The sequence below is a fragment of the Carassius auratus genome, chromosome 10 (assembly GCF_003368295.1).
Source record: "Carassius auratus strain Wakin chromosome 10, ASM336829v1, whole genome shotgun sequence".
Lineage (NCBI taxonomy): Eukaryota > Metazoa > Chordata > Actinopteri > Cypriniformes > Cyprinidae > Carassius > Carassius auratus.
In genome coordinates, this window is record NC_039252.1 from 6,071,032 (window position 1) to 6,086,383 (window position 15,352).

The 15,352-nt window shown below is 38.3% G+C and overlaps 1 protein-coding gene across 1 annotated transcript; it reads left to right on the plus strand.

Moving 5' to 3' along the window:
- The first annotated feature begins 563 nt into the window (after window positions 1-563).
- Window positions 564-12,635, plus strand: LOC113109667 (hsp90 co-chaperone Cdc37-like 1). Its single transcript, XM_026273380.1, has 8 exons — window positions 564-805; window positions 4,292-4,561; window positions 6,533-6,629; window positions 6,715-6,830; window positions 6,934-7,056; window positions 9,676-9,849; window positions 10,257-10,328; window positions 11,758-12,635. The coding sequence occupies exons 1-8, from the start codon at window positions 728-730 to the stop codon at window positions 11,869-11,871; spliced, it is 1,044 nt and encodes a 347-aa protein (XP_026129165.1). The 5' UTR covers window positions 564-727; the 3' UTR covers window positions 11,872-12,635.
- The last annotated feature ends 2,717 nt before the right edge of the window (window positions 12,636-15,352 follow it).

Sequence of the window (15,352 nt, forward strand, 5' to 3'; positions counted from 1 at the left end):
TTGTGCGACCTCAAATTAAACGTGCAACAGTAATATTTTTATTTTTAAGGGACGCAACGAGTCTTGTGTGATAAAATGACAAATCAATCGCAGAACGGAGTTGTGGCGCCATCTATTGAGGAGTGAACGGTTTAAACATCCATTCGTTTTCAAAAACAAATTTTGTCAATTAACGCTGTTAAAAAAAATATTATAAGACTATTATAGGCTGCTGATTTTCTTTGGATGTGGTTTACTGTAATCATAAAAACAAAATGCTATATTTTTATAACTTTTTAAAAGTAAAGTTTACTTTAACTTAAACTTTAATTATTTTTCTTACCTTTATTTATTTATTAAGTCCTAAAATGTTTCAAAGTATAATGATGTTGAGACTTAAAATGTAATAATATAATAATAACCAATTACGAAAGCATCTAAAAAATAATGTATTTATTTATTTATAGTTTTTGTTCCAAATGTTTATTGCTCCAAATATGCTAAAAAATGTCCAAACAAATCTAATTTAATATAAAAAATATAACATTTCATGTGAGCAGCGTCTAACATCACGTGACGCGTGCGTGCGTCAGCGCACGGAAGTTGTCATAAGGAGCTAAAAAGAGCTGCAGAGAGGACTGCTGATGTTATAACCTGAAAATAACTCTCTCTGCTGGCTTACATACTAGAGGACTGCGGGTGTTTGTCGGGTCGTGAGCGATATAAACAGCAGAAGACGTCTACGGAGATGGAGTGGTTTGGAGGCGGCGTGTTTCAAGCTGAACCGGACCGAAAGGAAACCATGCCCCGCGCACACCCACAAGAGGTACTCACAAAGTTCACGAGCGCTTCAATCACACCTCAATGCCTTGTGCTTGCTCTTTAAATCAATATGAGGTTGTGTTTGATCTTGAAACATATTATGACATTTTATTTGAAACATTAAAGTTGGCACTTTATTTACACACCTACAGAGAGAGAGAGAGAGAGGAATCACTTTTGTCCCAAAATCACGTGTGTTTGTATGTGTATATGTGTGTATATATATATATATATATATATATATATATATATATATATATATAAATGGAAAAATAGACAAATATTCAACATAAATTAGTTAACTCAATGTAAATGATAAAAAATGAATGTATTAAAAACAAAATAGGCCTATGTCATTTATATTTGTAAAATAAATATAACTTACATGTAATAATATAATGCTCAGTTCGTCCTCTTTAAAGGGTTAGTTGACCAGAGAAAGTAATACGTCCATCTTCTTCTCACTCTCGAAGCATCCTACTGTAGGTGTGTGACTTACTTTTTCAGAATAATCCAATCAAAGTTGTAATTAAAAACAGTCCTTGCTCTTCCAAACCATCTTCAGCCTGAGCATCATCCAGTTCCCCTCAGTCAGCAGAAGTGAGAAAAAGGTGTTTATTACGTTATGGTATGGTATTAGATATGGATATTTATCTTACAAAAATGCATGGATTCACTTCATGGGCCTTTATCATCCTCTGTTTCCTGTTTTTGTTATCCATCACACAGTGGTCTGTAAATTCATGACAGCATTGATACAGCACAACTTGCTCACACCTCAAGCACTCACACAACCCTATAGAAGAGCTTTACTACCACTGAACTACATCTCTCACCACACGCCTCCTCAAGCAACACCATGATATCTTGTGTGCTGTTAGAAGGATTACTATGGTCTCATGAGACCAGATTATGGATTCCCATAGGTCTATATTTTGTAAATATATGCCCTGATAAAGGTTAAATCTGTTAAACAAGTGCTTTGGCTACAATAGGTAGTTTTGGAGTAGACAAAGACCTTGCATTTCACTTCAGGGTGTTGCATCTTACTGTATGAGATTAACTCACTTTTTCATAGCTTTTGAGACACTTGCTCCTGCTTTTTTCCTAGCAAAGAAAATCGCTGAAAGCTTAATGTGAAGGCTTGATTATTTCTGGGGCCTGGTCACAAATCCATTGTTTATGAATTTCTGTGTTACTTTTATATATTTCCACACTCCTGACAGACACCGTGATGAAGCTCGTGTGTGTTTGCAGAACACAAGCCACTGTGACGTGTCCCTGTGTCTCTCTCTCACACATTATCTGGCCACTTTTGTTTTGAACTGGTTTGGTGGGTTTCAGAAGTGGTCTGTATGCTGGAATCATATCATAACAGAGATGTGATCAGGGTTCCTGATGTGGAGGTGGGCTACAGCCTTGTATGGTTCTTTTGTGTTGTGTAGACAAAGTTGTGTTGTGTTGTGTTTTCCCTAGTTGCAAAGTTTACATGTTGGTAAAACTTTGGCAAAACTTTCTTTGGGTTTGCGTGTTTGAAGTCACCAGCTATTATGAAAAAAACTGTTGGGGTTATTTGTCATACTTCTTGTACCATTGTCTTATTTTGTGCTAATAAATAAGTCCCAAGTGTTTTCATTGTTGTCCACATAAATCTGAGTATAATTCTATTATATATCACTCTTAATTGTCAAGAAATTAAAAGTTTCTAGTTCAACATAGTTCCCTGTTCATCACTTGCACCCGAAAAAATGAATTCAGTTGTGCTTATAAACTTTCAGGAAGAAGCAATTTACAATAACTGTTCATATATACAGTTGCAATCAAAATCACTCAACCCCTCAGAGACTGAAGTACTTTACAAATTTTCTGAAGATCCAGGATAAAATCAAAATTGCATCTATAACAGTTCACTTCACTGGCATATTAAAAGTGATTTTGTCAATATATAATGTAATATTTGTGAGTTATAAGATTTTAATATCAGAGCTATATCAGAATTATTCAATCTCTCTTCAACATGTTTTTAAGTGACTTAATTTGCATGGTGGGGAATAAAATGGTCTCAAAATGCAAATAAGTCTTTAGAAACTATTAAAAAGAGAATTAGCTTGAGCTGTTACACACACACACACACACACACACACACACACACAGTTAACCCATGCATGTGCTGAAGTTGAGTAGCAAAAGTCAACAGAGATCTCACAAAAGCTGTAGAGAAGCTATAGAGAATAAATATCGTAGTACTTTAGAAAGTCTAAGGCTATATGAAGATTTCCAAGACATTGAAATTACCTAGAGACACAGGTCTCAGCCTTATTCCTTCAGCTTAAAGTGTGTTGTACCAGAAAACCTTTTGAGGGTGTTGAAGAAAAAGCACAATATCATAAAATGTTTAATCAGAGCAACTGAGAAAAACCTGCAATGTACAGCCAAAGACTTGCAAGATGACCCGATGAAAAGGAGGGAAACCATTTCAATCCAGCGTGTAAGAAGAAGGCCAACTTGAACTTGATGGAGTGATGTGACCAAACTGGAACTTTTTGGACCCATGGATCAGCGGTATGTCTGCTGCAAAACAGGCAAAGCTCATAAGCAGAAGAACACCATCTCCATCGTCAGACTTGGAGGTGGATCAGTCCTGTTATGGGGTTTCTTTACTGTAGAAGGAAGTGGAAATCATGGATTCTTTGATGTGATGCCTTTGGTGCAAAGACTGAAGCTGATGATCAGTGGAGGACAGTCCTGCAGGACAGTCATCCCAAAGTACACATCCAAATCTACTTCTGCATGGTTCAGGGATCAGTCATAGAATGTTCTTGAGGGGCCTGTTCAGTCTCCAGGCTTAATTCTCACTGCAAATATCTGGTTGAATTTGAAGAATGCAGTGGTAAATGTGAAAATCAAAGACTATCAGTGATCTGGAAGCTTTTTCAGGTGTGGAATGGGTCAAGACTGTAGTAGAGAGGTGACAGAAGCTTCTAAACACTTACAGACAGCGTTTATTGGTGGTTTTAAAGAATTAAAGATTCTGCACAAAGGGGGTTGATTAATTTTGAACATGAATGTTTAGAGCCAAATTGAATTTTATCATGATTCAATGTTCCATTCTCAGAATCACTCAAAAGTGTATTAACAAACTTTCTCTTATACTTTACTGATGCCTTTGCTGAATTGTTTTCATAAAGTGGTGTTCTCCGCAGAAAAATGTCTTGCTGGTCAAGGGGGTTGAATAATTTTGATTGCAACTGTATATATAAAATATAAACTATATCAATAAAATATAATAATGAACACAAACAGCGTGAAAATCAGCATCCCTGATGGTTACAAGTTCAAAGCAACTAGATTTGAAATGTCACTGTCATTAAAGATTGAATCTGGTTTCAAAACCAGAGTGATGTTCTTTCTAAACGTATGACTCTTCCATGCAGCCTGTAATGGTTTGTTGGAGGTTTAGTGAGCGTTATCTCTCTGTGTCCCATCACAGCCCAGTGTGGAGAGCGAGGCGTCTCTGTGCCTGAGTCAGCAGCGCTGTGTGAAGGCCTCGATCGTGTCGCAGTGGCAGCTGGCTGAGGCGCAGGATCAGCTCTGTGGTTTGGAGCTGCACAGCTCTGAGTCTGTGGAGCAGGAGCGCGCCCGAGCCCTGGCGTCCTCCACAGAGCTCTCGCAGACCGAGCAGGAGTGGAGACATAAAGAGAGCATGCTGGGACGGAGCCCCACTCTGTGCTCAGGGGCCAGCCGAGATGTGTTTGACAAGGTATCTCATCTCTTATACTTATCAGAGCATTGTGACGGAGATCTCAGCACTGAACTCTGAGTCAAAGTATAAAACACACAGCACCATTTCCCCTTCAGAGGCATGGGATGTTTTGGAACAGGGCTAATATGAATATGAATATCTTTACAATTATGTTTCTTTCTTTTGATCATCTAAATATACTCTACCATTCAAAAGTTTGCGGTCAATAAGTATTACTTTTCATTCAGCGCTAAAATATTAAATTTATCATATCATTTATAATTTTTCTATACAGTGGTTATGGAAAGTATTCAGACCCCTTTAAGTTTTTCATTTTTTGTTATATTGCAGCCATCCAAAAATCATTTAAGTTTTTTCCTCATTAATGTACACACAGCACCCCATATTGACAGAAAAACACAGAATTGTTGACATTTTTGCAGATTTATTAAAAAAAGAAAACCTGAAATTTGCTCCGTATTTAGTAGAAGCACTTTTATCTAATACAGCCAGGAGTCTTTTTGGGAAAGATGCAACAAGTTTTTCACCCCTGGATTTGGGGATCCTCTGTCATTCCTCCTTGCAGATCCTCTCCAGTTCTGTCAGGTTGGATGGTAAACGTTGGTGGACAGCCATTTTCAAGTCTCTCCAGAGATGATCCATTGAGTTTAAGTCAGAGCTCTGGCTGGGTCATTCAAGAACAGTCACTGAGTTGTTGTGAAGCCACTCCTTCATTATTTTAGCTGCATGCTTAGGGTCATTGTCTCGCTGGAAGGTGAACCTTCGGCCAGTCAGAGGTCCGGAGCACTCTGGAGAAGGTTTTCGTCCAGGATATCCCTGTGCTTGGCCGCATTCATCTTTCGCTCGATTGCTACCAGTCATCCTGTCCCTGCAGCTGAAAAACACCCCCACAGCATGATGCTGCCACCACCATGCTTCACTGCTGGGACTGTAGTGGACAGGTGATGAGCAGTGCCTGGTTTTCTCCACACAAACCGCTTAGAATTAAGGCCAAAAAGTTCTATCTTGGTCTCACCAGACCAGAGAATCCTTCAGTGTTTTTTAGCAAACTCCATGGGGCTTTCATGTGTCTTGCACTGAGGAGAGGCTTCCGTCGGGCCACTCTGCCATAAACCCCCCACTGGTGAAGGGCTGCAGTGATGGTGACTTCCTACAACTTTCTCCCACCTCTCGACTGCATCTCTGGAGCTCAGTCACAGTGATCTTTGGGTTCTTCTTTACCTCTCTCACCAAGGCTCTTCTCCCCCGATAGCTCAGTTTTGCCGGATGGCCAGCTCTAGGAAGGGTTCTGGTCATCCCAAACATCTTCAGTTTAAGGATTACGGAGGCCACTGTGCTCTTAGGGACCTTAAGTGTAGCAGGAATGTTTTTGTAACCTCGGCCAGACCTGTGCCTTGCCACAATTCTGTCTCTGAGCTCTTCAGGCGGTTTCTTTGACCTCATGATTCTCATCTGCTCTGACATGCTCTGTGAGCTGTGAGATCTTATATAGACAGTAGTGTGGCTTTCCTAATCAAGTCCAATCAGTATAATCAAACACAGCTGGACTCAAATTAAGGTGTAGAACCATCTCAAGGACGATCAGAAGAAATGGACAGCACCTGAGTTAAATATATGAGTGTCACAGCAAAGGGTCTGAATACTTGGGACCATGTGATATTTCAGTTTTTCTTAATAAATCAGCAAAAATGTCAACAGTTCTGTTTTTCTGTCAATATGGGGTGCTGTGTGTACATTAATGAGGTAAAAAATGAACTTAAATGATTTTAGTAAATGGCTGCAATATAACAGTGAAAAATGTAAGGGGATCTGAATACTTTCTGTACCAACTGTATATGTGTATGTACATACGTGAAATAAATGTACCCTTATGACTGGTTTTGTGGTCTAGTTTCACTTATTATATTTATATTATATTTATATTATATTATAAGTATACATGTGCCCTTTTTTCTCATTGTTTCCTAGAGTATCATAAACAGTTCACAGTCTTGGCCTAATGAATCCCATCACGATAAGAACATAAGCTTCGTCCAGCGTAATGAAGAACTCTTGAAACATTTTGGTAAGTCACAGATCTTGACTTGTGTGTTTATTAATGGAGATTGTTCATCTGAATGGAGGTTGTCCTCTCTGTTCTGACTGGACAGGTATGTTGAGGAGATGGGATGATAGTCAGCGCTTTCTAGCAGAGTACCACCATCTCATCTGTGAAGAAACGGCCAATTACCTGATCCTGTGGTGCTTCCGTCTGCAGGCAGAGCAAGTGAGTGCACACAAGCTGTACTGTTTCTGCAGTATGTACTAGTGTGTGCCTCCACGACCTACTACTAGGTCCTGACTATCCTGACTGTCTGGATCTTCTGCAGAAAGAGGCGTTAATGGAGCAGGTGGCTCATCAGGCAGTCGTCATGCAGTTTATTCTGGAAATGGCCCGCAACACTCAGCAGGACCCACGAGGCTGTTTCCGTCAGTTCTTTCAGAAAGCTAAAGTAAGTTTTGACATCACATTCAACCTCTGCTGTGCTTTTCCCAGTGATGACAATACATTACACATCTCTTACTGTACATGGCTCATTTAGCATGGGGGGAGTTACAGAAACAATTCCCCAAGTAGGGCTGGGTGATATATCTAATGATATGATCATGCGCATCTAGTCAGTAAATTTGGTTCAGCCGTAGATCACTGACAAGCTATGCAATATCATGTTCATTATAATATACGCGATATTGCGTAGCTTATCAATGATCTACAGCTCTGACTTTAAATGCCTCTCCATTTGAAAGCAGGTGATGGCGATTTAGCGGTAATCACTGAAATAGATTTACTGACTAGATGCGCATGATCATGTCCAGGGCCGGTGCAAGCTCAAATGCCGCTCTAGGCTGAGCACGATCGTCCCGCCCCCACCTCACATTCACAATTAGGGATCCTTAAGATGCATGTAAACAACTTTTTTTTTTTTTTATCTATGAAATTACACTAAAATAAAAACGTGCAAGCATGTTTTCAGAGTTTTTTATTTTTTCATTCTGCAAAAAGGTGAAAAGGGTACACAATGCAACAGCTAAATATAAATTCTGTTTTATAGGCTAATAGATAGTATACAGAATAAAACTAAACATGCGCATGATTTAATGCGCATCTCGTCAGTAAACTGACAGTTAACTGACAAGCTGTGCAAATCAACAGATCTGTGTAGTAACAGCTGCTCTATGTGAAATCACGCACCTGATGGAATTTACCGCTGATTACATAACCGGCTTTACTGACGGGATGCGCATTAATTATCGGATGATATATATCGAGCACCCCTATATATTTTAAATACTGTTTGAATATGGTACCAATTTTAATGTTCATGCAACTTTTGGAATAATCTTGAATCGGACTCAACCCTCTCCGACCTCGATCTTAACTCGGACACAACCCTCTCTGAACTGATCTTAACTCTGACTCAACCCTCTCTGAACTCGGTCTTGACTCAGACTCAGCCCTTTCTGAACACGATCTTAATTTGGACTCAACCCTCTCTGAACTCGGTCTTGACTCAGACTCAGCCCTTTCTGAACACGATCTTAATTTGGACTCAACCCTCTCTGAACTCGGTCTTGACTCAGACTCAGCCCTTTCTGAACACGATCTTAATTTGGACTCAACCCTCTCTGAACTCGGTCTTGACTCAGACTCAGCCCTTTCTGAACACGATCTTAATTTGGACTCAACCCTCTCTGAACTCGGTCTTGACTCAGACTCAGCCCTTTCTGAACACGATCTTAATTTGGACTCAACCCTCTCTGAACTCGGTCTTGACTCAGACTCAGCCCTTTCTGAACACGATCTTAATTTGGACTCAACCCTCTCTGAACTCGGTCTTGACTCAGACTCAGCCCTTTCTGAACACGATCTTAATTTGGACTCAACCCTCTCTGAACTGATCTTGACTCGGACTCAACCCTCTCTGAACTCGATCTTGACTCAGACTCAACCCTCTCTGGTCTCCGTCTTGACTCTGAATCTAACAAGCTAGTCTTCACTACAACACTGATCATATCATAAGAAATATCACCCAGCCCTATCCTCAAGGTTAATTAAAAAAATACACCACTGGTCAAAGATTTGGAATAATTAAGTGGAATAATTTTCTGCTGATACGATTAAATTTTGTAAGCAGTCGCACTGGCACCAGTCCACGCTGTACAGCTCAAACAGCACGGATCATTAATCAGCTCGGACCGCAATGAAACGAAGGTTATTTTCGTAAACTAAAACGTACAGCAGAAAACCAGAAGTATTAATGCTGGCTGTAATGATGTTTTGCAGAAATATTTGAATGTTATTACATTATTCATTTCAGGGTTTGTACAACCTTTTTTGAGAGAAATTTTTTCAATGACTTTCAAGCATTTCAAAACAAACATTTCCAGCACTTTACAGCTCTAAAATGATCCAGTTTGAATTGTAAGGATTCTTTGTATTGATATAGAATTATTTTGTAACATTATTAATGTCAGTATAATTAAAATAAATGTATTGTATTTTTATTTTAGTTTTTTTTAAGCAAAAACATACCATTATTACTATTTTACTATTCAACTTTTGAGTGGCAGTGTATTGCGATTTCCACAGAAATATTAAGCAGCACAGCTGTTTTCAACATTGGTAATAATCATAAATGTTTCTTGAGCAGCAGGTCATCATGTTAGCATGAATTCTGAACGGTCATGTGACACTGAAAACATGCGAGTAATGTTGCTGAAAATTCAGCTTTTATCATAGGAATGAATTACATTTTAACACAGAAATAAAAGAATAGGAAAACTTTACAAATGTTTAAAATAGAGAAACTCTTACATTGTAATAATATCTCACAATATTTTGGATCAGACATGCAGCTTTTAGTGTAGTCAGTCTGAGTGAGTGTGAGTGTTATGCAATGATGTCAGTGACCACTAGAGAGAGACATGACATCACTGACAGCTTGAGGCCAGGAAACAAAGCAATATAGACTATGAGTTCATATTCACACATTCATCCAAACCTCATTCATCTTTCACTGAATGCATTTTAAATCATTTTTTATCTGGTTTGCTCTTCTCTTCTTTTTAAGGCAGGCCAGGAGGGATACTTGGACGTCTTCCACACAGAACTCAACGACTTTATGCAGAGAGTTAAAGAGTATACCATGAAATCAAAAGGAGAAACCCCAAAGGATACAGTGCACCAAAACACACCGCCAGGCTGTCAGCTCGACCCCAAGGAGGTTTTTGAGTCTTTGCCACCGGTACGAAAGATTATTGAATCTCTCAGTTTTTTGTGCTGTTATCAAGTAATTTTTTTATTTTTTTGTTCCTCACTGTCAGCAAATAACCAAAGCATGTAATATATTTTAAAATGCAAAATTTTCTTGTGAATTTTCAGGATCATTACTGCAGTCTTCAGTGTCACACGTTCCTTCAGAAATCATTCAAATATACTGATTTGCTGCTCAAGAAACATTTCAGAAATTATCAATTTTTAAAGTTAAAAAGAACAGCATTTACTTGAATAATAGTATTTATATTATGATTATGTTTTTACTGTCACTTTTGATCAATTCAGTGTGTCCTTGCCAAATAAAAGTATACTTATCTTTTCAATACTAGTGTAGCTATCACGAAAACTAAAACGAGTCAAATGTTGACTTTGCAGGAGCTGAAAACATGCATCCAGATGCAGGATATGCAGATTCTTCAGAGCGTGCTGAGCAGCATGAACCCGCAGGTAACACTGTAAAACATCACAACCTGTCAACCAATCTCAGTCAGGTCCTGCTTTGTCTTCCTTTATTATCATTAGTGCTGTCAAGTGATTAATCGCGATTAATCGCATCCAATATAACAGTTTTTGTTCACATAATATTTGTGTGTGTACTGTGTTTATTTATTATCTATATATTAATATACACACATTCTGTATATGTTTTGAAAATATTTACGTGTATATACATTTTTAAATTTATATTATTATATTTTACATATATTTAATATGTAAACATAACATATTTTTCTTATATATATATTTATGCTTGTGTTTGTATAAATATATACATAATAAATATACACAATTTTGTCCAATTTTATTTTGGATGCGATTAATCATTTGACAGCACTAATTATTTTTAGTAATTTTTGAATAATAATTGGTTGTTGGTTGCAGCTTTAGGAAGTATGCAGCGTTGTCTGACCAAAACATGATGGTGTGTTTTAGGGTCATTTAGGGGTTAAGCACATTTTTCAGGTTCTTAAACATTCCTCATTCACTTTCACTTGTCACCACAGAGAGCACATGCTCTGAACCCAACACAGACGAGCTGAATGAGAGCCAAGAGACACAGGAAGAATTGCATAATAGCTTTAATCTGCAACAGCATTGCTTTCATCAGAATCCAGGCTGACCTATAATCCCTCTTCCTGCCCTGTAGATCTGCGTGAGAGTGGATTATTACGGGATAGATCACACAAATATTAAAACATTATGCCATTTATTCACCCTCATGTTGTTCCAACCCTGTACGACTCATTTTCTTCCATAGAAGAACAAATTTAGATATTTTGAAGAATGTTCATGCTGCTCCTTTACATATAATAAAACTGAATTGGGACCAGGGACTTTCAAGCTCCAAAATGACACAAAGGCACCATAAATGTAGACCAAACAGCTTCTTACAGTACCATTTAAAGGTTAAGAGTCAGAAAAATTTTGTTCTTTTAGATTTTATACTTTTTTGCAGCAAATCAGCAGCATATTAGAATGATTTCTGAAGGATCATGTGACACTGAAGACTGGAGTAATGATGCTGAAAATACAGCTTTGATCACAGGAATAAATTACATTCTAAAATACAAAAATAAAATATGTAAATTTCAAATGTGATTTTTAACCATTGACTTGCATTGTATGGAAAAGAGCTGCATAACAATTCTTCAAAGTTTCTTCTCATGTTTTGCATGCAAGAAAGAAACCCATACAGGTTTGGACCAACACGAGTGATTAAATTGTGAAAGATTTAAAATTTTTGTGTGAACTATTAACATTTTTGATCATTATGCTGTTCAGCATACAGCTCACTTCCTGTTCCTCATACTGATCTTGTGTTCTGCAAGCGTCTTTTCCTGTTATTTATTAACATCCTCTTTCTCGCTCATAACAGGTGGCAGAATACCACGTGAAGCGTTGCTTGGAGGCAGGACTTTGGACGAATACACCAAGAGCCTCCAAAGAAGAGAGTTCAGAAACCAACGAGTGGAGAATGATGGAGAGCTAGCAGTGAAGACTAGCGGTCCCTGACTAAACCTCACTAGAAAAACAGCTCTGGGTCACAGGACCGGAAGAACAAGGCCTGTGCTCGTATCTGTGCCTGGATGTGTGCTGCACTTTATATTGGTTGAAAAGAGAAAGTATTTTAAAGAGTAGGGAACTGTATTTTATCACATTTCTGTTGCTAACTTCTGTTTTAGCATTTTGAGTAATGCAGGAGTGCAAAGGAAAACCTCATTTCAGTTTAAATCAAGCTTGTTCTTTTTGTTGTTCTCCACCATTGGATTGTAATCTACAATGTCCACTGAACATTCAGACCCCAGCTGCTATCTGGGAACTGTTTCATGTGTCATCTGTGCATGGACGCGGCAGATAACAGGCGGCTTCCTGCAGATAGACAAACGACTCTAAGGCGAAGCAGGACCTCCCACTTTGTTATCTTCACGATGGAAATGAGACCTTTGCAAAAGGTTCAAGTAGTGCAAGATGAAAACCAGCAATATAATGTTGTTACCTTTCATTTTTGGGTGAATTATCGTAACAAATAAGACTTTCAGAGATGCCATTTTGCCTCCCCATCAGACTGACTTCTGTTATTGCTTTGAAACACTGCCGATGCAGTGTGTTTCAGATAGTGTGCATTGCTTGTGCTACATAAAGAGCATATACAGCAAACCACGATGTGTGTAATATTACATGATGGCTGTGATGACATTGTGCAAATCTTTACAAGCAGATCAAATCCTTTATTAAATCTTTAGACCACCAGTACTGCTGACTGATTGAAATCTTTTATTTAGCAGTTTATTTTTATTAGAACAACATCTTGGCATAATATAATGTGTGAGGGATTCACCTTGTACTTCTTGTAGGCAATAAATTGGCCTGAAACGTGCGGTTTCAGAAGGAGGGGCTTTTTTGTTCGATGGCAGCTAGGATCAAATGTACAATACGTGCTTTTGCTACACGTCCACTCAACAAAAGAAACACAAGGCACCGGTCATAAAGTCAATATATGAGAATGTGTTGTAAAGACACAAACATTTGAGAGTGGTTGAGAGATATTGATGAGAAAATTGTCCATTTCTTTATTTCTTTTAAGCTACTCACTTAATCTTAAATCCAAAGAATATAAACAGTGTGATGTCTTTATATAATCATGTTTATTTTTGCATGTTTGTCACCCTTTAATATTTCAGATCATCAAACTAATTTAAATATTAATCAAAGATAACACAAGTAAACACAATATGGAGTTTTTAAATGAAGGTTTTTATTATTAAGGGAAAACGAAATCCAAAACTACATGGCCCTGTGTGAAGAAGACAACTCATCCAAGAGTTCACCAGACCCCACAACAACATCCAAAGAACTACAGGCCTCTTTTGCCTCATTTAAGGTCAGTGTTTAGTGACTCCACCATAAGAAAGAGACTGGGCAAAAAATGGTCTGCATGGCAGAGCTCCAAGACGAAGACCGCTGCTGAGCAAAAAGAACAAAGGCTCATCTCGGTTTTACCAGAAAACATCTTGATGATCCCCAAGACTTTTAGGAAAACACTCTGTGGACTGATGAAACAAAAGTTGAACTTTTTGGAAGGTGTGTGTCCCATTACGTCTGGGGTAAAAGTAACACACTAGCAAGTCCACCTCTGAATGGCTGAAGAAACACAAAATGAGTGTCAAAGTCCTGACCTGAATCCTATTGAGATGCTGTGACATGACCTTAAAAAGGCGGTTCATGCTCGAAAACCCTCCAATGTGGCTGAATTATAATTCTGCATAGATGAGTGGACCAAAGTTCCTCCACGGTGCTGTAACAGACTCATTGCAAGTTCTGGCTAACGCTTGACTGCAGTTGTTGCTGCTAAGAGTTGTCCAACCAGTTATTGGGTTTAGGGGCAAACAATTTTTCACACAGGTCCATGTAGTTTTGGATTTAGTTTTCCCTTTCATAAAAACCTTAATTTAAAAACTGCATGTTTTATATTTGACTAATATTTATATTTGTTTGATCTGAAACATTAACATTAAACATGCAAAACAAAAAAAAGAAATCAAGAAGGGGGCCAACACTTTTTCATACCATGGTATGTGTGTATTTGTATGTACATAATAAATGTGCACACACATGTAAACAAAGTTTTATTTTGGATGTAATTGCGATTAATCGTTTGACGGCACTACTATATATATAGTGCTTTTTTTCATGTTAAAGCCTTATGTTAAACTGCTTTAAATTACTTTTTTCACATCAATCTACACTACATTCACCATAATGGTAAAGCAGAAACAAAAAAAAACAAAAACCCTATGCAAATTTATTACAGATAAAAAAAACTTAATTCCATAAGTATTCATACCCTTATCTGGGACCATTGAAATTGAGCTCAGGAGCATTCATATTGCTTGAAGATGTTACTTCACTTCGGATGAAGCTAACCTGTGGCAAATTCAACTGAATGGGTATGATTTGGAAAGGCACACATGTCTTAATAAAAGGTTTAATAGCGGATAATGCATATTAGAGCAAAGACCAAGCCCTGAGGTGAAAGCAGAAACTGCCTGTAGAGCCCAGAGACAGGATTGCATCAAACCACACATCTGGGGAAGAGTTCAGAAAACATTTCTGCTGCATCGAAGGGTCACAGAAGCATGTTGCCTACATTATCCATAATGGAAGACATTTGACACAACCTGCTTTATGGTGGTGTGACCAAACTCAGCCTTCACTTCAGTGAAGACTCATGAAAACACACTTGAAATGTGCAAAACAGCACCTAAAGGACCCTCAGACGGTGAGAAACAAGATTTTCTGGTCTGACGAACCTCAATTATAAGCATCATGTTTGAAGGAAACCAGCTCTGCTCATCACCTGCATCACCTGAGTAAAGTGTGCTGGGAGCAGCCGGGACTGAGGGACTTGTCAGAGTAGAAGAAACGCTCAGTGCACCAAAATATTAAGAAAGTCTTAATGAAAACCTAGTGTAGAGCATTCAGGAGCTCAGACTGGGCAGAAGGTTCACCTTCCAACAGGTCAATGAGCCTAAACACACAACAACAGTGGCTTATAGACAACTCTGTGAATGTTCTTGAGTGGCCCAGCCACAGCCTGGGATTGAACCCAGTCAAATATTTCTGGAAAAACCTGAAAATGTACATCTGTCCCCATCCCACCTGTCAGGTGAAGAGGTGAGGAGAAGAATGGCAGATCCTTGCCAAATGCTGATGATTAAAGCTTGTCACATCACACCCAAAAAGAGTTGAGGCTGTAAAGGTGCTTCAGCTAAGTACTGAGTTAAGAGTTTTAACCTACTTATATATTTTTTTTTATTTTTTATACATTTGGACAGTTGTGTTTTTGCTTTGCCATTACGGTGAATGGAGTGTAGATTGATGACAAACATGACAAACATTAAGTGGTTTGAATACTTTTGCAAGGCGCCGTGTATTCCCTTTTGATTCAATATCAAAAGAAAAACGAAAAG

Coding starts and splice junctions, on each gene's coding strand:
- LOC113109667 (XM_026273380.1), top strand. CDS start 728: ATGGAGTGGTTTGGAGGCGGCGTGTTTCAAGCTGAACCGGACCGAAAG. Junction 4,562..6,532: donor GCCGAGATGTGTTTGACAAG/GTATCTCATCTC, acceptor ATTGTTTCCTAG/AGTATCATAAACAGTTCACA. Junction 10,329..11,757: donor TGAGCAGCATGAACCCGCAG/GTAACACTGTAA, acceptor CGCTCATAACAG/GTGGCAGAATACCACGTGAA.